At 45.0% G+C, this 24142-nt stretch overlaps 1 protein-coding gene across 7 annotated transcripts in view; it reads right to left on the reverse strand.

Annotated features, from left to right (window-relative positions):
• dock8 (dedicator of cytokinesis 8) overlaps positions 1 to 24142 on the reverse strand; it is a 464486-nt gene that overhangs the window by 65238 nt on the left and 375106 nt on the right. For all 7 annotated transcript variants that reach the window (XM_070881523.1, XM_070881482.1, XM_070881473.1 and 4 more), the window contains 6 exons: positions 23899 to 24038; positions 21897 to 22066; positions 20064 to 20206; positions 14865 to 15047; positions 6091 to 6223; positions 4848 to 4935 (listed from right to left, as the gene is read on the reverse strand). In XM_070881523.1, coding sequence (XP_070737624.1) covers positions 4848 to 4935; positions 6091 to 6223; positions 14865 to 15047; positions 20064 to 20206; positions 21897 to 22066; positions 23899 to 24038 — 857 coding nt within the window. The remainder of the gene's footprint in view (positions 1 to 4847; positions 4936 to 6090; positions 6224 to 14864; positions 15048 to 20063; positions 20207 to 21896; positions 22067 to 23898; positions 24039 to 24142) is intronic.

Raw genomic sequence — 24142 nt, forward strand, 5'->3', positions numbered from 1 at the left:
GTTTCTCTCCAATCTCCCCTCATGACCTCTCCACGCTCATCTTGTCCATTAGACCCAATTCCTGCTCCCTCGACCCTATTCCCACTGCTGGGCTAGAGGCGCAGCTAATTTTCGAGCACAAATCTTCAGCACGACAGCCGGGACATTGTCGGGGCACATAACCTTAAACTGCTGACTACCCAACTTCCTTTTCTGGCTCCCATTTAGTTGACATTGTCAACAGTTCTCTCTCATTAGGTACGGTCCCCCTCTCCCTCAAATCTGCCATGATCACCCCTCTCCTCAAAAAAACAACCTTTGACCCCTCCGTCCTTGAAAACTATCGCCCATCTCTAACCTCGCTTTCCTCTCCAAAGACCTTGAACGTATTGTCACCTCCAAAATCCATGCCTATCTTTCCCACAACTCCATTTTTGAATCCCTCCACTCAGATTTCTGCGCCTGCCACAGTTACAAAATGGCTCTCATCAAAGTCACAAATGGCATCCTTTGTGACTGTAATAAAGGGAAACTTTCCCTCCTCACCCTTCTTGACTTGTCTGCTGCCTTTGACATGGTTGACCACTCTATCCTTCTCCAAAGTCTCTCCGCCGTCATCCAGCTGGGTGGAACTGCACTCGCTTGGTTCCATTCTTATCTATCTAATCGTAGCCAGAGAATCACTTGCAATGGCTTCTCTTCCCACTCCCGCATCGTTACCTCTGGTGTCACCCAAAAGTCTATCCTTGGCCCCCTCCTATTTCTCATCTACATGTTGCCCCGTGACGACATCATCTGAAGACACAGTGTCAGTTTCAACATGTACGCTGATAATACCTGGCTCTACCTCACCACCACTTCTCTTGACCCTCCATGGTCTCTAAATTGTCAGACTGCTTATCTGATGTCCAGTCTGGATGAGCAGATGTTTTCTCCAATTGAATATTGGGAAGACTGAAGCCATTGTTTTCGGTCCCCGCCGCAAACTCCGTTCCATAGCCACTGATTCCATCCCTCTCCCCAACATCTGTCTGATGCTGAACCACACTGTTCGTATCCTTGGTGTCATATTTGACCCTGAAATGAGCTTCCGCCGACATATCTGCACAGCATAACTAAGACCACCTATCTTCACCTTCGTAACATCGCCCGTCTCCGCCCTTGCCTCAGTTCATCTGCTGCTAAAACCCTCATCCATGCCTTTGTTATCTCCAGATTTGACTATTCCAATGCACTCCTGGCTGGCCTCCCACGTTCTACCCCATGTAAACTTGAGCTCATCCAAACCTCAGCTGTCCTAACTTGCACCAATTCACCCATTATCCCTGTGCTCGCTGACCTACATTGGCTCCAGGTTAAGCAATGTCTCGATTTCAAAATTCCCATCCTTGTTTTCAAATTCCTCCATGGCCTTGCCCCTCCCCTTCTCTGTAATCTCCTTCAGCCCCACAACTCCCCGAGATATCTGCGCTCCTCTAATTTTGTCCTCTTGAGCTTCCCTGATTATAATTGCTCAATTATTTGTGGCCGTGCCTTCTCTTGCCTAAGCTCTGAAATTCCCTGTCTAAACTTCTCTGCCAATCTACCTCTGTTTCCTGCTTTAAGATGTTCCTTAAAACCTACCTCTTTGACCAAGCTTTTTGTCAGCTGCCCTAATTTCTCCTTATGTAGCTCGGTGTCAAATTTTTTGTCCTATAATACTCCTGTGAAGCGCCGTGGGATGTTTTACTACTCGCTTGATTGGCACCCTACCACTTTAAACATTCACCCACTCCATCACCAGTGCACCGTGTCTGCAGTGGGTAGCATCTACAAGATGCAACAACTTGCCAAGGCTTCTTTGATAGCACCTCCCAAACCTGTGACCTCTACAACCTAGAAGGACAAAGTGCATAGGAACACCACCACCTCCAAGTTCCCCTCCAAGTCACACACCATCCTGACTTGGAAATATATCGCCATTCCTTCAGCCGTTGGATCAAAATCTTGGAACTTCTTACCTAACAGCACTGTGAGAGTACCTTCACCACAGGGACTGTAATATTAAGAAGGCAGTTCAAGGGCAATTAGGGATGGGCAATAAATTGCAGCCTTGCCAGCGCCGGCAACAGGCATGGTGCCAGAAGACTGGAGGACTGCTAACATTGTGCCATTGTTTAAAAAGGGAGAAAGGGATAGACTGAGTAAATACAGGACAGTTAGCCTAACCTCAGTGGTGGGAACATTATTGGAAAAAAATTCTGAGAGACAGGATAAATTAACATTTAGAAAATCTCTGATTAATCAAGGACAGTCAATATGGATTTGTTAAGGGAAGGTCATATCTAACTAACTTGATTGAATTTTTTGAGGAGGTAATGAGGAGGGTCGATGAAGATGGTGCATTTGATGTAGTCATCATAGATTTTAGCTAGGCCTTTGACAAGGTCCCACATTGCAAGTTGGTAAAAAAGGAAAAGTCCATAGGATCCAAGTGAAAGTGACAAGTTGGATCCAGAAATGGCGCAGTGGTAGGAAGCAATGGTCGATGGATGTTTTTGTGACTGGAAGGCTGTTTCCAGTGGGGTTCCACAGGGCTTAGTACGATGTTCCTTGCTTTTTTGTGGTATATATTAATGATTTAGACTTCAATGTAGAGGGCATGATTAAAAAGTTTGCAGATGATACAAAAATTGATTGTGTGGTTGATAATGAAGAAAAAAGTGGCGGACTGCAGGAAGATATCAATATACTGGTCAGGTGGGCAGAACAGTGTCAAATGGAATTCAATCCGGAGAAGTGTGAAGTAATGCATTTGCAGAGGGCTAATAAGGCAAGGAAATGCACAATAAATGGCCGGAAACTGAGAAATGTTAAGGAACAGCGGGACATGGAGTGCATGTCCACAGATCTCTGAGGGTGGGAGAAAATTGATAAGGTGATTAGCTGAGGCATAGAATATAAGAGCAGAGAGGTTATGCTAGAACTGTATAAAACACTAGTTAGGCCACATCTAGAGTACTGCATACAGTTCTGGTCACCACATTACAGGAAAGATGTGATTGCACTAAGAGGGTACAGTGGAGATTTAAGAGGATGTTGACAGGACTGGAGAATTTTAGCTATGAATAAAAATTGGATAGGCTGGGGTTGTTTTCTTTGTAACAGAGGAAGCTGAGGGGAGAGTTAAATTGAGGTGTATGAAATTATGAGGGGCCTAGATAGAGTGGATAGAAGTACATATTTCCCTTCGCAGAGAGGTGATTAACCAGTGGGTATAGATTTAAAGTAATTGGTACAAGGATTAGAGGGGAGTTGTGGAACTCTCATCACATTTAAAAAGTACCTGGATATGTACCTGAAGTGCCATAAGCTGAAAGGCTATGGACCAAGAGCTGGTAAGTGGGATTAGGCTGGATAGCTCTTTTCTTGACCGGTGTAGATATGATGGGCTGAATGGCCTCCATCTGTGCTGTAAATTTAGATGATTCTATGATGCCCACATCCCGTGAATGAATAATAAAAAAGTCAGTCTAATGTCGGAGCTGGGGCAACTTTTAGAGATAATAATCCAGGACAAAATTAATTGGCATTTGGAAAAGTATGGGTTAATAAATGTAAGTCAGCATGCATTTGTTAAAGGTAAATCACATTTTTCTCCCTTGATTGAGTTCTTTGATTAAGTAATAAAGAGGGTTGATCAGGGTACTGCAGTTGATGTTGTGTATATGGACTATCAAAAGGTGTTTGACAAAGTACCACAAAATAGAGTTGTTAGCAAAAAGGGACAGTGGCAGTAGAGAGTAGTGGTGACTGGTTGTTTTTCAGACTGGAGGGAGGTATAAAGTGGTTTTCCGCATGGACCAGTATTAGAACCACTGCTTTTTTTAATGTGTACTGATGACCTTAACTTTGGTATACAGGGCATAATTTCAAAGTTTTCTGATGACGTGAAACTCGGTAATGTAGTAAACAGTGAGGGGTATAGCAACAGGCTTCAGGAGGATATAGGCAGATTAGTGAAATGGGCAGACATGGCAGATGAAATTTTATGCAGAGATGTGTGAAGTGTTACATTTTTGTCGGAAGAATGTCGGAGGAGAGGGAATATGAACTAAATGATACAATAAGGGAGGTGCAGGAACAGAGAGACTTGGGTGTGTATATACATAAATCTTTGATGGTAGCAGGACAATTTGAGAAGGCTATTAAAAAAGCATATGGGATCATTGGTTTTATCAATAGAAGAATAGAGAACAAAAACAAGGAAGTTACTAAACCTTTATAAAATACTGGTTAGGCCTCAGCTGGAGTATTGTGTTCAATATTGTGAGCACCACATTTTAGGAAGGATGTCAAGGCCTTAGAGAGGGTGTAGAGGAACTTTACTAGAATGGTGCCAGGGATGAGGGACTTTAGTTCATTGGAGAGTCTGGAGAAGCTAGGGTTGTTCTACTTAGAGCAGAGAAGGTTAAGAGGAGATTTGATAGAGGTGTTCAAAGTCATGAATGCTTTTGATAGATTAAATAAGGAGAAACTATTTCCAGTGGCAGAAGGATCGATAACGAGAGGACACAGAGTTAAGGTGCTTGGTAAAAGAACCAGAGGCGATATGAGGAATCATTTTTTGATACAGCGAGTTGTTGTGATCTGGAATGCACTGCCTGAAAGGGTGATGGAAGCAGATTTAATAGTAAGATTCAAAAGAGAATTGGATAAATACTCAAAAGGAAAAAAATTACAGGGCTATGGGGAAAGAGCAGGGGAGTGGGACTAATTGGATAGCTCTACCAAAGAGCCAGCACAGGCATGATTGTCCGAATGGCACCCTTCTGTGCTGTATCATTCTATGATTCTATATTGATAAATCTTCAAATTCGTGTACATACTTTTCGAGTCTCTCATTGCCCTGTCGCCACTGTGTTTGATCTTTTCTCCAACGCAGGTTTTCAATTATTCCAATGTTTCTTTCATTTCCTACAACAAATATAATAAATAAATAACCTCAGTCTTAGAAATAAGTCACTGTTGACTTCACTGAATGTTTTGCGGTGTGAGGCACAGAAACTGTATAAATAGTTAACTCAAACTGGGATTGACTTTAAGGCAGAAAATACAACAGGCGATTCTGAGATGCTTTGCTGCTCCTGGTGTGCTGCACGTGCAGAGACAGTGAGCCAGAGAATCAGTGCTGCAACCTGTGCTCCCTGCTAGGGTAGCATATACACACACCCCTTTAGTCTCAGGGTTCAGATGACAGTTATAAGCCACTCAATATTCACTCTTGTGGTTAATGATATCATCTAAATCTTGAAATTGGACAAAGGCCTTGTTATCACTTTCACACAAGGTGATGATACTCCAGTGGCACTTGTGCCAGCAGCAGTATTGACTTTGCAGTTGCTCTGTAAAGTACACATTGCTTTGAGAGTCTCAGACTCAACTGAGATGCAGTAGTGCCAGAGTACAATGTAAATGTTGCTCCTAGCAGCAGTAACCACGGTTTTTCTTGGCCATTGGTGGGCTGAGTGACCAACCTGCTCAAACAGACCAGTGGACTTTCAATCACTGGTCTGTACTGACCTTCCCCACCCTGGGAAAGTCTGGAAGACATAAATTAAGGTAATAACCAACATTTTCAAGCAACTGTGCTGCTGCAAGGTTATGCACACACCACTGTTTGCTTCTTGCTGTAATATAAATCAGGCCGATTGCACAGCTCCATGAGTCAAGACTATTTCAGAACAGCTTTTACTGGAAGGATTTTGTAATATACACATAACATAATTCATATATGCGATATGGTTAATAAATAGAGATACATAATAGATATAGGAACAATTGCACAGATAATTTCTTCATCAGATCAAAAGACTGTGTAAGGCATCGCTTGCAAATAATTATGTCTCTACACAAAAATGGAATATTAATGGTATTTAACTACCCTGCACGTAAACACATTTTAATAGATAAAAATTCAAGTATAAAGAATGGAATTTGAAAAGAAGTTATCTGTGCCACTTGTAGCTCACTTAATTAGACAGCACTTTTTTTTCTAAATGTGTAAGTGATTGTCCTAAAGCAAAGGAATTTGTTTTACTTGCGGACAACAAACGGAGGTGAATGCTCTACCTGGGCCACGGCATCGCTTCATCATTTCTCCTCGGGCTCCTGCATTTCCCAGAAGCACTTCTTCCAGACGTGCCTTAGTATGCTTGCTTTTTTGGAGGGCTTGTGTGCTAACTTTATCTGAAGTTACTTTGCCCTGAAACACAGAAAAGCAAATTACTGGTTTCTTCCAAAACAATAGCCCAAATGCTGTAATTTCTCTCTATACCAAGCACTTTCTATCTTTTTTTCTGAAGTTGGCAATGAACTTACAATGCAAATAATAGATGGGCTATACTATACTGACATGTAGTAATTAGCAGTCCAGCCAGTAAGGAAATTTGGGGAAACATTGATGCCATTACAACATTATGTTAATAAATATTTTATGCCTTTGGACATTTACTGGGAGGATAAATGATACGGGACTGAAAATCCATGGATCCTCCACCAAACTTTTACTTTAATGTTGGTGGGAATATGCTAGATAGGTCGGATAGGTTAGGACATAGATATGCCTGGGTCCTAGCCTAGCATCGATGTATCCATGATAATGTGTTGGAGGCGCAGCCTCCGCCCACCCCAAACATGGCATTGATGTACAGGGTGGGGGTGGAGTGGGTACTTCATGTGTCAAGAGTTCCCATGACTCTAGCTCTTCAGGGACCCAGTCTAGTATCAGCCTGGTTTATCAGATGACACAAGTGAGGCTATGGGATCAACTGGTGGTCCAGGCCTAGAGTAAGACCTGGACCCTAATAAAGTTGGCATTTTCAACTTTTAAAATGTGATTTATTAATGCAACCATTGGGGTTAACAGCAAAATATTTCTTGGGGAGGGGTGGGCAACAAAACTCATGGCCGAGGCCTGCTTCCCAAGGTGGGCACCCTAGAAGTACCTCTAGTGGTGTGGGCGCTTGCCAATTACTTTCAACTCAAGGGGCCTTTTCTTGACGCCATATATTTGCTGAGGTCAGTAATGGAGGTCACCAGGGTATTATCCCAGCTCAAGTGCTCAGAATGTTGGCCCTTGGATTGTCAGAGAGTCCGAGTTCCGGGGGAGTTCAAGTTTGGGAGGTTGGTGACTTCGGGAGGCCGCAGAGGTCGGCAAGTCGGTAGGCCCTGAGGTCGGCGAGTTGGTACACCCTGTGAGGTCGGCGAGTTGGTACACCCTGTGAGGTCGGCGAGTCGGTAGGCTGTGAGGTCGGCGAGTCGGTAGGCCCTGTGAGGTTGACGAGTCGGTAGGCCCTGAGGTCAGCGAGTCAGAAGGCCCTGAGGTCGGCGAGTCGGTAGGCTGTGAGGTCGGCGAGTCGGTAGGCTGTGAGGTCGGCGAGTCGGTAGGCTGTGAGGTCGGCGAGTCGGTAGGCCCTGTGAGGTTGACGAGTTGGTAGGCCCTGTGAGGTTGACGAGTTGGTAGGCTCTGAGGTCAGCGAGTCGGTAGGCTGTGAGGTCGGCGAGTCGGTAGGCCCTGTGAGGTTGACGAGTCGGTAGGCCCTGTGAGGTTGACGAGTCGGAAGGCCCTGAGGTCAGCGAGTCAGAAGGCCCTGAGATCGGCGAGTTGGTACACCCTGTGAGGTCAGCGAGTCGGTAGGCTGTGAGGTCGGCGAGTCGGTAGGCCCTGTGAGGTTGACGAGTCGGTAGGCCCTGAGGTCAGCGAGTCAGAAGGCCCTGATGTCGGTGAGTTGGTAGGCCCTGAGGTCGGCGAGTCGGTAGGCTGTGAGGCCGGCGAGTCGGTAGGCCCTGTGAGGTTGACGAGTCGGTAGGCCCTGAGGTCAGCGAGTCAGAAGGCCCTGAGGTCGGCGAGTCGGAAGGCCCTGATGTCGGTGAGTTGCTAGGCCCTGAGGTCGGCGAGTCGGTAGGCTGTGAGGCCGGCGAGTCGGTAGGCCCTGTGAGGTTGACGAGTCGGTAGGCCCTGAGGTCAGCGGGTCAGAAGGCCCTGAGGTCGGCGAGTCGGAAGGCCCTGATGTCGGTGAGTCGGTAGGCTGTGAGGTCGGCGAGTCGGTAGGCCCTGAGGTCAGCGGGTCAGAAGGCCCTGATGTCGGTGAGTTGGTAGACCCTGAGGTCGGCGAGTCGGTAGGCTGTGAGGTCGGCGAGTCGGTAGGCTGTGAGGTCGGCGAGTCGGTAGGCCGAGGTCAGCGAGTCAGAAGGCCCTGAGGTCGGCGAGTCGGTAGGCTGTGAGGTCGGCGAGTCGGTAGGCCCTGTGAGGTCAGCGAGTTGGTAGGCTGTGAGGTCGGCGAGTCGGTAGGTCCTGTGAGGTTGACGAGTCGGTAGGCCCTGAGGTCAGCGAGTCAGAAGGCTCTGAGGTTGGCAAGTCGGAAGGCCCTGATGTCGGTGAGTTGGTAGGCCCTGAGGTCGGCGAGTCGGTAGGCTGTGAGGTTGGCGAGTCGGTAGGCCCTGTGAGGTTGACGAGTCGGTAGGCCCTGAGGTCAGCGAGTCAGAAGGCCCTGAGGTTGGCGAGTCGGAAGGCCCTGATGTCGGTGAGTTGGTAAGCCCTGAGGTCGGTGAGTCGGTAGGCTGTGAGGTTGGCGAGTCGGTAGGCCCTGAGATCAGCGAGTCAGAAGGCCCTGAGGTCGGCAAGTCGGAAGGCCCTGAGGTCGGCGAGTCGGTAGGCCCTGAGGTTGGCGAGTCGGAAGGCCCTGAGGTCGGTGAGTCGGAAGGCCCTGAGGTCGGTGAGTCGGAAGGCCCTGAGGTTGGCGAGTCGGAAGGCCCTGAGGTCGGTGAGTCGGAAGGCCCTGAGGTTGGCGAGTCGGAAGGCCCTGAGGTTGGCGAGTCGGAAGGCCCTGATGTCGGTGAGTTGGTAGGCCCTGAGGTCGGCGAGTCGGAAGGCCCTGAGGTTGGCGAGTCGGAAGGCCCTGAGGTCGGTGAGTCAGTAGGCCCTGAGGTCGGCGAGTCGGAAGGCCCTGATGTCGGCGAGTCGGTAGGCCCTGAGGTCGGCGAGTCGGAAGGCCCTGAGGTTGGCGAGTCGGAAGGCCCTGATGTCGGTGAGTCGGTAGGCCCTGAGGTCGGCGAGTCGGAAGGCCCTGATGTCGGTGAGTCGGTAGGCCCTGAGGTCGGCGAGTCGGAAGGCCCTGAGGTTGGCGAGTCGGTAGGCCCTGAGGTTGGCGAGTTGGTAAGCCCTGTGAGGTCGGCGAGTCGGTAGGCCCTGAGGTCGGCAAGTCGGGAGGCCCAGAGGTCGGCAAGTCGGTAAGCCCTGTGAGGTCGGCGAGTCGGTAGGCCCTGAGGTCGGCGAGTCGGTAAGCCCTGTAAGGTCGATGAGTCAGTAAGCCCTGTGAGGTCGATGAGTCGGTAGGCCCTGTAAGGTCGGTGAGTCGGTAGGCCCTGTGAGATCGGCGAGTTGGGAGTTCGGAAGCCTCGGAGGTTGGTGAGGTGAGTTGGTGAGTAGCTCTCTTTTCTCTATTTCTTTTTAAGTAGATTTTAAACTAGATAAGGCTAACTAGAGGGATGGCAGTGCAGCTCAGCCCCGTGGAGTGCACATCCTGCGGCATGTGGGAAGTCCTGGACACTTTGCGCAGTCTAGACAACCATGTGTGCAGGAGTTGTCTCCAACTGCTTGCGCTCCGTGTTTTGGAGCTGGAGCAGCGGGTGGAGTCAATACGATGCATCCGAGAGGCTGAGAATTATGTGGATAGCACGTTTCAGGAGGTGGTCACCCCGCAGCTTAAAGGTGTGCAGGTAGAGGGGAAGTGGGTGACCACCAGATGTAGTAAGTGTGCTAGGCAGGAAGCACAGGAGTCCCCCCGTGAGCCCATCTCGCTTTCAACTGACTACGTCTGGGCGGTCACCCACTTCCCCTCTACCTGCACGTCTTTAAGCTGTGGGGTGATTGTTATGTATCTGAACTTATACTCTGTACAGCCACCAGAGGGCTCATTCCCTGGATTCCCAAGGGATCTCATAATCCCTTGGGAGCACAGGTATTTAAGAATGCTTCACAGGTTGGAGAGGCACTCTGGAGACCTGCAATAAAGGACTAAGGTCACACTTTACTTTGAGCTCACAGTGTTCAGTCTGACTCTTTCGACATACACTACAGTGACCACCTCCTGAAAGGTGCTATTCACGTAGCTCTCAGCCTCATGGATGCATCGTATTGGTTCCACCCACTGCTCCAGCTCCAAAACGCGGAGCTCGAGCAGTTGAAGCTGGAGACACCTCCTGCACACAAGGTTGTCTTGGCTGCGCAAAGCGTCCAGGACTTCCCACATGCCGCAGGATGTGCACTTCTGAGTATCGATAAGGACGATGGTGCCTCTGGGGAGTGCAGCCAGAGCCAATTCCAAGGCACCACGGGTGGCTCCGCTGCACAGGAGGGGAGGGACGAAGAACAAAAGAGCCCTAGTGATTCTATAGTTAGTGGAACAGACAGGCATTTCTATGGCCGTACACGTGACTCACGAATGGTTTTGTGCCTCCCCAGTGCCAGGGTAAAGGATGTCACAGAGCAGACGCAGGGCATCCAGGGGCGGGGGGGGGGGGGGGCGGAGGGTAAAGAGCTAGAGGTCGTAGTCCTTATTGGGACCAACGATATAAGTAAAATGAGGGATGAGGTCCTACAGGAAGAATTCAGGGAGCTAGGAAGAAAATTAAAGGGTAGGACCTCAAAAGTAGTAATCTCCGGGTTACTATCGGTGCCATTTGCTAATGAGTATAAGAATAGAAGGATAGAGAGAATGAACACGTGGCTGGAAAGTTGGTGTAGGAGGGAGGGCTTTAAATTCTTGAGGCATTGGGACCGCTTCTGGGGGAGATGGGACCTGTACAAACCGGATGGGTTGCACCTAATATTGATTGGGACAAATTTAGTGCGAAGAGTATAGAGGGTGCAGAATTCTTGAAATGCATTCAAGAGAATTTTTTTATACAGTATGTAGCAGGCCCAACACGAGAGGGGGCGGTCTTGGATTTAGTTTTGGGGAATGAAGCTGGGCAGGTTGAAGGGGTATTAGTGGGGGAGCACTTGGGTGCCAGTGACCATAATTCAGTCAGATTCAAGTTGCTTATGGATAAGTACAAGAATAAGCCTGGAATAAAAGTTCCGAACTGGGGAAAAGCTAATTTTGCTAAGTTGAAGAGTGATTTGGCCACAGTGGACTGGAAACAGTTACTTGCGGGTAAATCAGTGTCGGAACAGAGAGAGGCATTCAAGGAGGAGATCCGGAAGGCGAAAAAGGCTGGGAAAAATAATTCTAGAGCCCCCTGGATATCTAAGGACTTAAAGGGAGGATTAAGAAAAAAAGGGATGCTTATGTCATATACCAATGACTAAATACTTTAGAATCTTCAGAGGACTATAGAAAGTTAAGAGACAAAATTAAAAAGGACATTAGGAATGCTAAGAGAGGGCACGAGAAATTCTTGGCCAGTAAAATTAAGGAAAACTCTAAGATGTTCTTTAAATATAGTAAGAGTAAGAGGGTATCAAAGAAAGGGTAGGGCCTATTAGAGACCATGAGGGTAATCTTTGTGTGGAGGCGGAAGATGTTGGTAGGGTTCTTAATGAATACTTTGCATCTGTTTTCACAAAGGAAAGGGGTAATGCAGATACTGCTATCGAGGAGGAGTGTGATATTCTGGATGAAATAAATATAGTGAGAGAGGCAGTATTAAGGGGTTTAGCAGCTTTGAAAGTAGATAAGACCCCAGGCCTGGATGAACTGCATTCCAGGCTGTTGAGTGAAGTAAAAGAGGAAATAGCAGAAGTCTTGACCATTATTTTCCAGTCCTCTTTGTATCTGGGCATGGTGCCGGAGGATTGAAAGATTGCTAATGTAGTACCCTTGTTTAAGAAAAGGATAGCCAAGTAATTACAGGCCTGTCAGCCTGACCTCAGTGGTGGGAAAATTATTGGAAAAAATCCTGAAAGACAGGATAAATCTGTATTTGGAAAGTATTAGGGACAGTCAGCATGGATTTGTTAAAGGAAAATCGTGTTTGACTAACCTGATTGAATTGTTTGAGGAGGTAACTAAGAGGGTCGATGAGGGTAGTACATACGATGTAGTATATATGGACTTTAGCAAGGCTTTTCAGAAGGTCCCACATGGTAGACTGGTCATGAAGGTTAAAGCCCATGGGATACAGGGCAAAGTGGCAAGCTGGATCTAAAATTGGCTTGGAGATAGGAAGCAAAGGGTACTGATTGATGGATGTTTTTGTGACTGGAAGGATGTTGCCGGTGGGGTTCTGCAGGGCTCAGTACTGGGTCCCTTGCTTTTTGTGGTATATATCAATGATTTAGATTTGAATATAGGGAGTATGATTAAGAAGTTTTCAGACAACACAAAAATTGGCTGTGTGGTTGATAATGAAGAGGAAAGTCATGAGCTACAGGAGGATATCAATCTACTGGTCAGGTGGGCAGAGCAGTGGCAAATGGAATTTAATTCAGAGAAGTGTGAGGTGATGCACCTTGGGAGGGCTAATAAGGAAAGGGTATACACATTAAGCGATAGGCAACTTAAAAGTGTAGATGAACAAAGGGACCTTGGAGTGCTTGTCCATAGATCCCTGAAAGTTGCAGGCCAGGTGGATAAGGTGGTGAAGAAGGCATATAGAATGCTTGCTTTTATTGGCCGAGGCATAGAATATAAGAGCAGGGAGGTTATGCTTAAATTGTATAATACTTTGGTTAGGCCACAGCTGGAATACTGCGTGCAGTTCTGGTCGCCGTATTATAGGAAGGACGTGATTGCACTAGAGAGGGTGCAGAGGTGATTTACCAGGATGCTGCCTGGAATGGAAAATCTTAGTTATGAGGACAGATTGGATAGGCTGGGTTTGTTCTCATTGGAACAGAGGAGATTGAGAGGAATTCTCTACCACAGAGAGTTGTTGATGCCAGTTCATTGGATATATTTAAGAGGGAGTTAGATATGGCCCTTACGTCTAAAGGGATCAAGGGGTTTGGAGAGAAAGCAGGAAAGGGGTGCTGAGGTGAATGATCAGCCATGATCTTATTGAATGGTGGTGCAGGCTCGAAGGACCGAATGGCCTACTCCTGCACCTATTTTCTATGTTTCTGTGTTTCTATGAGACCTCATAGAGGTGTACAAAATGTTGAGGGGCCTGGACATAGTGGATAGTAAGGGTCTATTTCCATTGGAGAAGGGGTCTATTACGAGGGGGCATAGTTTTAAGGTGGTCAGTGGAAGGTTTAGAAGGGATTTGAGGGGGGGTTTCTTTACTCAGAGAGTTGTGGGGATCTAGAACTCATTGCCTGGAAGAGTGGTGGATGCAGAAACCCTCACCACATTTAAGAGATTGTTGGATGGGCACTAGAGACCTAGAGCTGGTAATTGGGATTAGACTGATGACCTTTTGTTGTATGGTGCAGATATAATGGTAAGTACTGCAGGGAATAGAATACAACCAGGGTGATCTCCAGGACTAGTGTCGATCGCCTGGATGGGTGGGAGAGGAATTTTCCCAGATTTTTCCTCCCTAAATTGGCCTGGGTTTTTATCTGGTTTTTGCCTCTCCCAGGAAATCACATGGCTCCGGTTGGGGTGGAGTGTAGAATGTTTCAGTATAAGGGGTGTCGCAATTGTGTGAGGAGGACTGGTTGGGCTGGGTGCTCTTTGCCTTTCTGTCATTGTTCATAGGTTTATATGTAACCTTTAGGGCTGCTGACCAAGGGTCGTGCAGCTCTTTGTCGGCCGGCGCGGACACGGTGGGCCGAAATGGCCTCCTTCTGCGCTGTAAGTTTCTATGTTTCTATGTTTCTATTAGCTTAAGTGACAATTAGCTTAAGTAGTAAAATTCCTTACTACACAAGTATTACAAGTCTCTTTGACACAGGGCTTTGTATCTGCTGCAAGAGTAAAAACAATGCAATTTAAGTTACTTTATTAATATCCAATGTCGTTTACAGTAAAAAGATGTAAAAACTATAACTGATGTGTAGAGACATCAGAGCTAATTTTCAACTTCGCTGCGTGATTCCTGCATTTCACAGAAGCACTTCTTCTAGACGCGCTTTAGTATGCCTGTATTTTGGAGGGCTTATGCGCTGAACTTATCTGAAGCTGCTTGGTGGAGCAGATAGCCCAACTGTTGTTAATCGGTATAGTATTTACTGGCAAATTTTAAAAGAATACTGTTGCATGATCATAGAGACTGGATGAAGCGTACATGAACATGAACATTCATTGAGGTATGTGTGAAAGTTAACATTGCTCTTGCTAAGTGTGAGCGCAGGCACTAGATTAGGTATTTGTGAGAGTACACACTAATTTGAGTCTGCATGAGCATGGACATTTGAGTAGGCATGTGCGAGTCAGGACACTCTTCTGGACAGGCTTCTGGACAGGCGTGTGCACAGGCAGTGTGCACAGGTATACTCATGTATACCTACATGAGTATAGGTATAAACCACTGAAATGGGTATGCAAGAGAGTGGATTCTATGCAGGCAATGTGTACATGCCAAGTCAGGATAGATGTGTTTTCTGAAAATAGTAGTTGACATGTTGGATGTAGTCAATTTATAAAAGTGTAAATATGCCATACGAACATTTATCTCAGCACACAGGTAAAAATGTTAAAAAATGCCAGAAATCTGAATTAATGATAAAAAAAATGCTGCAAATGCACAGCAAGTCCTCAACAAAGGATCTCAAGTGAAAACATTAACTTGTCTTTTCTCTATTTAGATGCTGAGATCTGGCACTTCTGGAAAATAAATAAACAAATTTATGCATCCCAGTACAGCTTCCTATTTTGATTTAAAACACAGATGTATAGTTAAATGTGTAACGGTACACTCTACAATTCATACAGCAGTGCAACTGCTATCCTTACCCTGTACTCAAAGCAGGAAACGCAGAGGTAGAGCAGGTCTAAGATCTTGTTGAGCTGGGACACAGGAAGATCTAAAGCCCATTTTGTAATGAGAGTTTGATCAGCGCTCTTCAGGATCCACAAAAAGGAAATCAGCAATGTCCGACTCGCATCCGCAGCCAGTGGACTGAACTGTTTGCTTGGCTGCAGAGAAATGAAGTGAAACAGTCAATAATGATAAAAAAAAGCTAACTTCAGAGTAATAACGATGAATCGAGTGTACTTTACAATGTGCAAGGACAAAGAGAGAATGCCAAACATTGTAGGGGAGAAATTCTGCACAATCCTCTCGATCTCCTGCTATAACTTTGAGGATGATTGACAGAAACCCTGGAGAAATGGTGGAAATTGTTGGGGGAAGGGGGTTCTGTTACTCTCCCGTTAGAGAACCTCTGCAGAAATTCGAGGCATGGAAGTCTAAATTAAACAGAAAATGCACAACAGGCGAATCGACATAGATGAATGTTTCGGTTGGGTTACTTCATCAGAGTCAGAATTAATTTATCTTTCACTTCCAGGGACTGATTGACCTGTTGTATATTTACATGCTTTACAGCATAGTCCAGCTCCCCATGTATTACTGTAATGTAGATGCTTAACCCTTTAAGTACAAGCTTTTCTTTGCAATTTATGTACATAGAGTGAAATTCTGCTGTATTTGTTACGAATGAAGGGGAAATTCATACAACAGCAGAAAAGGAAAGACTTTCTGTACATCTCTAATACTTTATCATACAGCAAGTTTCATAGCAGTTCTGTGATTTGCTGTTGAATAAAACTACATTTGGAACTGAAGCACTCTATGAATTTTGTACATCATCTCTGCACTGGGGCAGGGGTCGTTCAGCTAGTGGCTGGTGAATTCCAGAAAGAGATAAGAGGTTGTTGGAATTCCTCCGTATGCTATTTTTAGCATACTAGTTCAAATGCAACAAATTCTTGTAGGTGTTATTTTAATGCAGTTATAGTGCACAGAGCAATGCCAATCTAATTGGGAGTGTTCAAGAGCCACAGTGCTCATTAGGTCCTATTAATAAAACTATAAATTAGATTTAACGGCAGGAAAGCAGAATAGAATGGTAGGATGAATGTTCTGAGATGACTTTCCACATGATTAATTAACAATCTCAACCATGCTGTCATGAAAAGTTGCCAAGCAGAGATATGGCACTTCCTTCAGGAGAATTAAAAAAAAAATCATTCTTGGGATATGGATGTTGCGAGCAAGGCCAACATTTATTGCCCATCACTATTTCACCTTGAAAAGGTGCTGGTGAGCCTTCTGCTTGAACCACTACAGACCGTGTGATGAAGGTACTCCCACCATGCTATTAGGTAGGGAGTTCCATGTCCAAGTCAGGATGGTGTGTGAATTGGAGGGGAACTTGGAGGCTATGATGTTCCCATTCACCTACTGCTCTTGTCCATCTAGGAGGATGTGAGTTTGGGAGGTGCTGGTGACAAAGCCTAGGCAAATTGCTGCAGGGCATCCTGTAATAGTATACAGTGCAGCCATAGAAAACCAGTGAACATAAGAACATAAGAAATAGGAGCAGGAGTAGGCCATACAGCTCCTCGAGCCTGCTCCGCCAGTTAATACGATCATGGCTGATCCGATCATGGACTCAGGTCCACTTCCCTGCCCGCTCTCCATAACCCCTTATTCCCTTATTGTTTAAGAAACTGTTTATTTCTGTCTTAAATTTATTCAGTGTCCCAGTTTCCACAGCTCTCTGAGGCAGCGAATTCCACAGATCCACAACCCTCAGAGAAGAAATTTCTAATCACAGTTTTAAATGGGTGGTCCCTTATTCTAAGATTATGCCCTCAAGTTCTAGTCTCCCCTATCAGTGTAAACATCCTCTCTGCATCCACCTTGTCAAGCCCCCTCATAATCGTATATGTTTCGATAAGATTATCTCTCATTCTTCTGAATTCCAACCTACTCAACCTTTCCTCATAAGTCAACCCCCTCATCTCTGGAATCAACCTTGTGAACCTTCTCTGAACTGCCCCCAAAGCAAGTATATCCTTTCGTAAATATGGAAACCAAACCTGCACTCAATATTTCAGGTGTGGCCTCACCAATACCTTGTACAACTGTAGCATGACTTCCCTGCTTTTATACTCCCTCCCCTTTGCAATAAAGGCCAAGATTCCATTGGCTTTCCTGATCACTTGCTATACCTGCACACTAAACTTTTGTGTTTCATGCACAAGTACCCCCAGGTCCCACTGTACTGCAGCACTTTGCAATCTTCCTCCATTTAAATAATAACTTGCTCTTTGATTTTTTTCTGCCAAAGTGCATGACCTCACACTTTCCAACACTGTACTCCATCCGCCGAATTTTTGCCCACTCACTTAGCCTGTCTATGTCCTTTCGCAGATTTTGTGTGTCCTCCTCACACATTGCTTTTCCTCCCATCTTTGTATCGTCGGCAAATTTGGCTACGTTACACTCAGTCTCTTCCTCCAAGTCGTTAATATAGATTGTAAATAGTTGGGGTCCCAGCACTGATCCTTGCGGCACCCCACTAGTTACTGGTTGCCAACCCGAGAATGAACCATTTATCCCTACTCTCTGTTTTCTGTTAGTTTGCCAATCCTTTATCCATGCTAATATATTACTCCTAATCTCGTGAAATGTTATCTTGTGCAGTAACCTTTTATGTGGCACCTTGTCAAATGCCTTCTGGAAGTCCAAATACACCACATCCACTGGTTCCCCTTTATCCACCCTGTTCATTGCATCCTCAAAGAATTCTAGCAAATTTGTCAAATATGATTTCCCCATCATAAATCCATGCTGACTCTGCCTGACTGAATTTTGCTTTTCCAAATGTCCTGCTACTGCTTCTTTAATAATGGACTCCAACATCTTCCCAACCACAGATGTTAGGCTAACTGGTCTATAGTTTCCTGCTTTTTGTCTGCCTCCTTTTTTAAATAGGGGCGTTACATTTACAGTTTTCCAATCTGTTGGGACCTCTCCAGAATCCAGGACATTTTGGTAAATTACAACCAAAGCATCCACTATCCATGCCACCACTTCTCTTAAGACCCTAGGATGCAAGCCATCAGGTCCAGGGGATTTATTCACCTTTAGTCCCATTATCTTAGTGGTGGAGGGAGTGGATGTTTAAGGTGGTGGATGGGGTGCTGATCAAGTGAACTGCTTTGTCCGAGATGGTGTTGAGCTTCTTGAGTGTTGCAAATGGGGGGGGGGGGCGGGGGGCGGGGGGAGAGGAGGAAGAAGTGAGGAAGAGGAAGTGGGGAAAAATAATAAACACCTGTCAAAAATTAGCACTAAAATGATCCAATGTATTGTTTCATCGCATATCAATACCCTCTTTCCTGATTGGTGTCAGATATGATAAGCACAGCAGAATGCAACACAGCAAGCATCACACCAGGTTAGACAATTACAGCCCAACAAAAGAGGAAGATTCAAAATACTATAATATATCAATACAAATGCACCTGCAGCAATGATAATGCGATTCAATGTCATGGGGCAGTGGTTAAACTTCCTCTTGTTGGAGATGGCCATTGCCTGGCATTTGTCTGGCGCAAATGTTGCTTGCCACATATCAGCCCAAGCCTAGATGTTGTCCAGGTCTTGCTACATGTGGGCATGGATTGCTTCATTATCTGAGGAATTGTGAATGGAGCTAAACACTGTGCAGTCATCAGTGAACTGCGTCCATTGCCCCCTCCCCCCCACCACTCCGGAATAAAGGAAAAGTCACCCTGACAAGACACTTGAGCACTTCATGTGTGTATTTGAAGAGATATATTGGCAGAGGCTTGTAAATAGATTAGCTCCAGACCAAAAATGGTGCACTGCTTTGGAGGAAGGTGGGACGTGGGGCGGGGGCGGGGGCGGAGGAGGAAGAAGCACAGAAGAGGTAGAGGAAGAGGAAGTGGGGAAAATAATAGACACCTGTGAAAAATTAGCAATAAAATTGGTTCATAGCATATCAATACCCTCTTTCCTGATTGGTGTCAGATATGATAAGCACATGTAAGAGAAATTTGGCATTAGGGGTACCAGCGGGACAAGGGTTAAAGTGCTGGTTCCTGCATAAGGAGGTAAAGGCTTTTCTTCTCACGCCTTGTATCTCTTCTCACGTCTTGTACATTCCAGCTCCAAGGCTCCAGAAGGTACTGTTATGGGTTGGGATACCAGATAGTATTCCAACATGGAATGTCAATAGGAGAGAACCTAAACAGACCGCTGATAAGGCAGTGAGAAGAGACCAGAGAGACTTCATGGCACCAAAGGAAATGTATAACAAATCCCAACGTAATGATACCATTCTGGGAACGGTCTAAGATGGTCACGAGATCATGGCCTGTCAGTCAGAGCTCATGACCTGTCAATCCGGAGTAGTACTGATAAGATAGTCCAATTAGGGACGTAGCGCTGATAAGGTAGTCCAATTAGAGATCTAGGGAGGTCTTGTCCGGGAACAGAGGGGTTTTTGAAATGTATAAAAGTTGTATGATTGTGCTGTTCGGGGAGCATCCCCACTCACAGGTGGCTGTGATGCGGGTTGTTCCCGGACGTTCGTAATAAAGATCGTTATACTTTGCCATCCGTCTCTGTCTGCTAACTTCGAGAATCGCTACGTGGGCTGGGGCGAGCGTCGACCCTCTATATCAGTGGGCCCGCTCGTGGGAGAGGAAGCCTTCCCATCTTCCCCTTACACACAGCAGAATGCAGCACAGCAGAATGCAACACAGCAAGCATCACACCAGGTTAGACAATTACAGCCCAACAAAAGAGGAAGATTTAAAATACTAAAATATATCAATACAAATCACTGGCCAGCTCATCACACTTTAATAGGTACAGATTTATCAAAGTGTTTGACAAGCCTTTTAGATGCAACCAGGTGAAATCAAGTGATATTAACATGTTCATATGAAACACATTTTTGGACACAAAGATCACATCGCACCATTTCACACCACATGACAAAATCTGCACCAAAATGAGCCATTGCATCACAAAAATGTTAGTGTGTTGCTTGTGAGTGGCATCATCGTGGTGAAAATAGCATATAGCTGTTCAACAATTTCCCTCCTCTAGATTAAGACAATGTATCTGTATTTAAGTCAAAAACAAAACCTTCTGAGGGGCTTGCGGCATACCAGTGATGAAAAGGCTATTGCAGTGCTCCTCAGCATTGTGTTTACATGATTTCCAGCTATAACCAAGGCAACAGACTGGTTGATGGGGTTGATCTCTGCATCGCCATCTGAACTACCTGGACGAACCTTCCTAGTCCGGGCATCTGAAACAACAAACACGTATTGACAGAAGCCCTATGAAGGTAAAATATAGCCTCTAAGTACAACTGATGACCTTCAGTTCGCAAACGTAACCGACTGATCGATGATATTGCAAGATAAATGATGCTGTGAAAGTATAAACAGACGGTAACGATCTTTACTCGCATGTTCCCATTCCTTTTTTCAGACTATTACTGCATGTTCCTGTTCTGGAGCCAGGTCCCAGTCTCTTTGGTTGATGGAACTCAGAAAAAATGACAAATGATACCGTAGTTACATTGCAGACCTGTTTCCATTGGAAGTGATTATGCAGTATAATCTACTTTCTTTCTTACTGACTGCCTCATTTATACTGTGCGGCAGATTAAGCAAAAATGGTAACTGTGCATTTGCAAAATTCACATTGGTGACCCAGCCAGTCAGGTTGGGCCCTTTTCAAATTTTACAGGACGGTCTGAATAGGCTGGTAATGTGGTAGCTGCTGAGGACAGGCTTGGATTTGGCTCTGATGACCTTTATTATCCATCAATGTGCTGGCACTCATTGTCAAGGTTTACACATGAGGATAACTGTTTAGCTGAGGTACTAGAGGATTGCTAACATCCATGAAGTGATCAGGAAGGCTAAGATGCAAAGGTGATAGAGTATAAAAGCAGGGAAGTCTTGCTACAGCTGTACAGGATATTGGGGAGACCACACCTACTGTATGCAATTTTGGTTTCCATATTTTCAAAAGGATATACTTGCTTTGGAGGCAGTTCAGAGAAGGTTCACTAATTTGATTCCGGAGATGACGGGGTTGATTTATGAGGAAAGGTTCAGTTGGTTGGGCCTCTACTCATTGGAATTCAGAAGAATGAGAGGTGATCTTATCGAAACGTTTAAGATTATGAGGGGACTTGACAAGGTGGATGCAGAGAAATGTTTCCACTGATGGGGGAGACTAGAACTAGAGGGCATGATCTTAGAATAAGGGGCTGCCCATTTAAAATAGAGATGAGGAGGAATTTCTTCTCTCAGAGGATTGTAAATCTGTAGAATTCGCTGCCTCAGAGAGCTGTGGAAGCTGGGGTATTGAATAAATTTAAGACAGAAATAGACAGTTTCTTAAATGATAAGGTTATGGGGAGCGGGCAGGGAAGTGGAGCTGAGTCCATGATCAGATCAGTCATGATCTTATTGAATGGCGGAGCAGGCTCGAGGGGCCATATGGCTTACTCCTATTCGTATTTCTTATGTTCTTATTTATGTTCTTATGAAACCTTACTCCAATATCAATCACTGCCTTTGGGAGAGGGATATTAAGGGGAGGTAATTGTAGGGAAACAATATTGAAACAGTCTCACTTACAGAACTCCTCTGTGTACACTGCTTTCCTCTATTTTCCCAGGTTCATGACTTTTTTTTTTGTTAACTCTCAGTAACACATTTGTTGAAATGTAAGATTCACCAATTCCACACGCCATTGGGAGGCCATGTTCAAAGGCACAATAGGTCAGAGACAGGCTTACAATAAAGTAGCTCCACTTCCCCAATCCATGCCCCTTTGAGTGTATCTGCTGGGAGCACTGGATCCATGAATTTCCTCTCTGATCAATAATTAACTAGTAGTAATTGCTAACTTTTATCATCGATATATCTGATACCAGTAGACTCTCACTAGCAGATATGAACCATAAGAGAAGCTTGTACCTGTGAAGTCGTAGAACTGTGGCAATGCATCCATAATAATCCCTATTAGAGGGAGGTATAAGGCAGCTATTTTAGTTTTAATCTCTGGTTTTGAACAGCGAGAGTCCAGATCATGGGAACACAGTAAACTGAGTACTGCATTGACAGCCTTCTTCTGTACCTTAGCTATCCTGCAGAAGTAAGCAGATATCAGATGGTCAACCACGTTATTTCTATGATTAACTCACCTGCAAAGAACCACTAAACAGCTCCCTTCTTTGAGTTTTACTATTATTTAAGCGTTAACTGAAAACGCTAACTGGACAGGATAATTACTTCAGCTGATATTAAATGTACTTCTGACAGTGGTACATACTAATATGATAGAACAATGAACAAAGAACAAGTTTGCTAAAGGTTTGCATTGTGTCTCTCTTCAGCCCCATGATGACTTGGTCACCTCAATTCCATAAACCTGTTAGAAATTCATGAAAAGCTGCTGTCAGGTTTATAGATTTTAGATAATAAACGTTCCTTTCAATTATCCATAAATCTAAACATGTTGGGCATGAACAATCTAGTGCATAGTCTTGAATGGACCAGTGGGACTGATGTCATTAATAACGGATATGATCTGAAGCCTGATTTGATTAGGATCAGCTGTTCTTTCAGGCTTATATTGTACTTTTCTGTCTAAACATAGTTTTTAATAAACACTCAAATGTAAACAAATATAATTGACTGTATCTACATTCATGACGGTTTCTCCCTTGATGAGCTCTTGCCTCAGCATAGACTCTTCCAGCTGTTGTACCAAAGACATTTCCACTGATCCCAAATACATTCCAGCATGTGTTCAGCTGGCATTTTGCTTCCTAAACTGGATTTCTGCAACCATAACACTTTTCACCTCATGGCACAGGGAGGAAATAATTGGAACTCATTAATACGGTTCTTAGCAAATTCACCCATCAGGCAAACATGAGGTAAATCAATGATTAAACAACTGAGAATTGAGCATCATAACAGCTATGTTGGCAGATTGGCAATTCTGATTTAGAATTAGTTATTGATAGGGGAAGGTTTTTATGGAGGTATATTGAAGAGCAGTTTTATAGAAACTCAGCTCTGTATTTTACATTGTTTGGTGTCATGTGTCAAGAACAGTATCACATGTGGGTGCAACCATGAAAGGTAATTGGAGGAAAGAAGCTTTGTAATGTTCCCTGGCATAAAATCTAGTTCAGTTGACTCACTAAAAAATATTCCAATACATCAAAGAAAAGAATAAACAAAGAGGTTAAAGTTTCCCTCTAAATATGATAGCCCCATAACCTGTCCATCCCACTTCATACAGATTACTGGCTAGTGGCTAGCTTTGTTCAACTAATCTGCTCTATGAATCAGCCGATTGAGACTTTTGGCGAGACTGCTCTCTGAAACTCAGTAGTACTTCTTGGCCACATAATTTTTCTGTCTCCTTCCCCCAACATTATATTTGTTTAAATTTTCTTCTCCTTTCTTTAAGTCTCCCATTGCCACTCACTATAATTTACCTGCTCCCAGCTAGTTCTTTGTCAATGTCAACCTTCAGCTGACCACTTGGAGGGGAGCAGGACTGTCAGAGTGACTCCCTCCATTCCCCTCCCCTGTTGCAATGAAGCACCTAATCTCTAATTTCATGGAATCATAGAAACATAGATGGTTACAGCATAGAAGGCAGCCATTCGGCCCATCGAGCCCATACCAGCTCTCTGCAAGAGCACTTCAGCTAGTCCCACTCCCCTACCCTTTCCCTGTAGTCCTGCAAATTTGTGCTTCTTCACAGGACACCGTCCCGATTGAGGACTCATTGCAGGAATGAACCGGAGTCTGCCATTCCTTGACACACTGTGTTGGAGCACCAATACATTCTACCCATCACCTCTTGAGCATCATGTGATTTTGTTACACAAGACTCATTGGTTCCACAGCAATGCAACAATCCTTACGACAAAATGCAAACAGAGCTTAAAACCCATACCCTTCTACTTCAGCATCCAAGGCCGCTGCAAGTTCAGTGAAGAGAAGCCCAGTCAGGAAGTGCTGCTGACGGTAGTCAGTCGAAAGCTCAAACATGTTGGCAATTTTTTGGTCTTGAACACTTGAACATGAACTAGAATTCTGTTGAGTAAAAAAGAAGTAATTGAAGAAATTAATGTAGAAATTGAGAAAAAAATCTCATCTAAAATCAAAGTTTTGTTTATTTTCCTAACCTGAAATACAAG

Source organism: Pristiophorus japonicus, chromosome 1 (genome assembly GCF_044704955.1).
Source record: "Pristiophorus japonicus isolate sPriJap1 chromosome 1, sPriJap1.hap1, whole genome shotgun sequence".
NCBI lineage: Eukaryota > Metazoa > Chordata > Chondrichthyes > Pristiophoridae > Pristiophorus > Pristiophorus japonicus.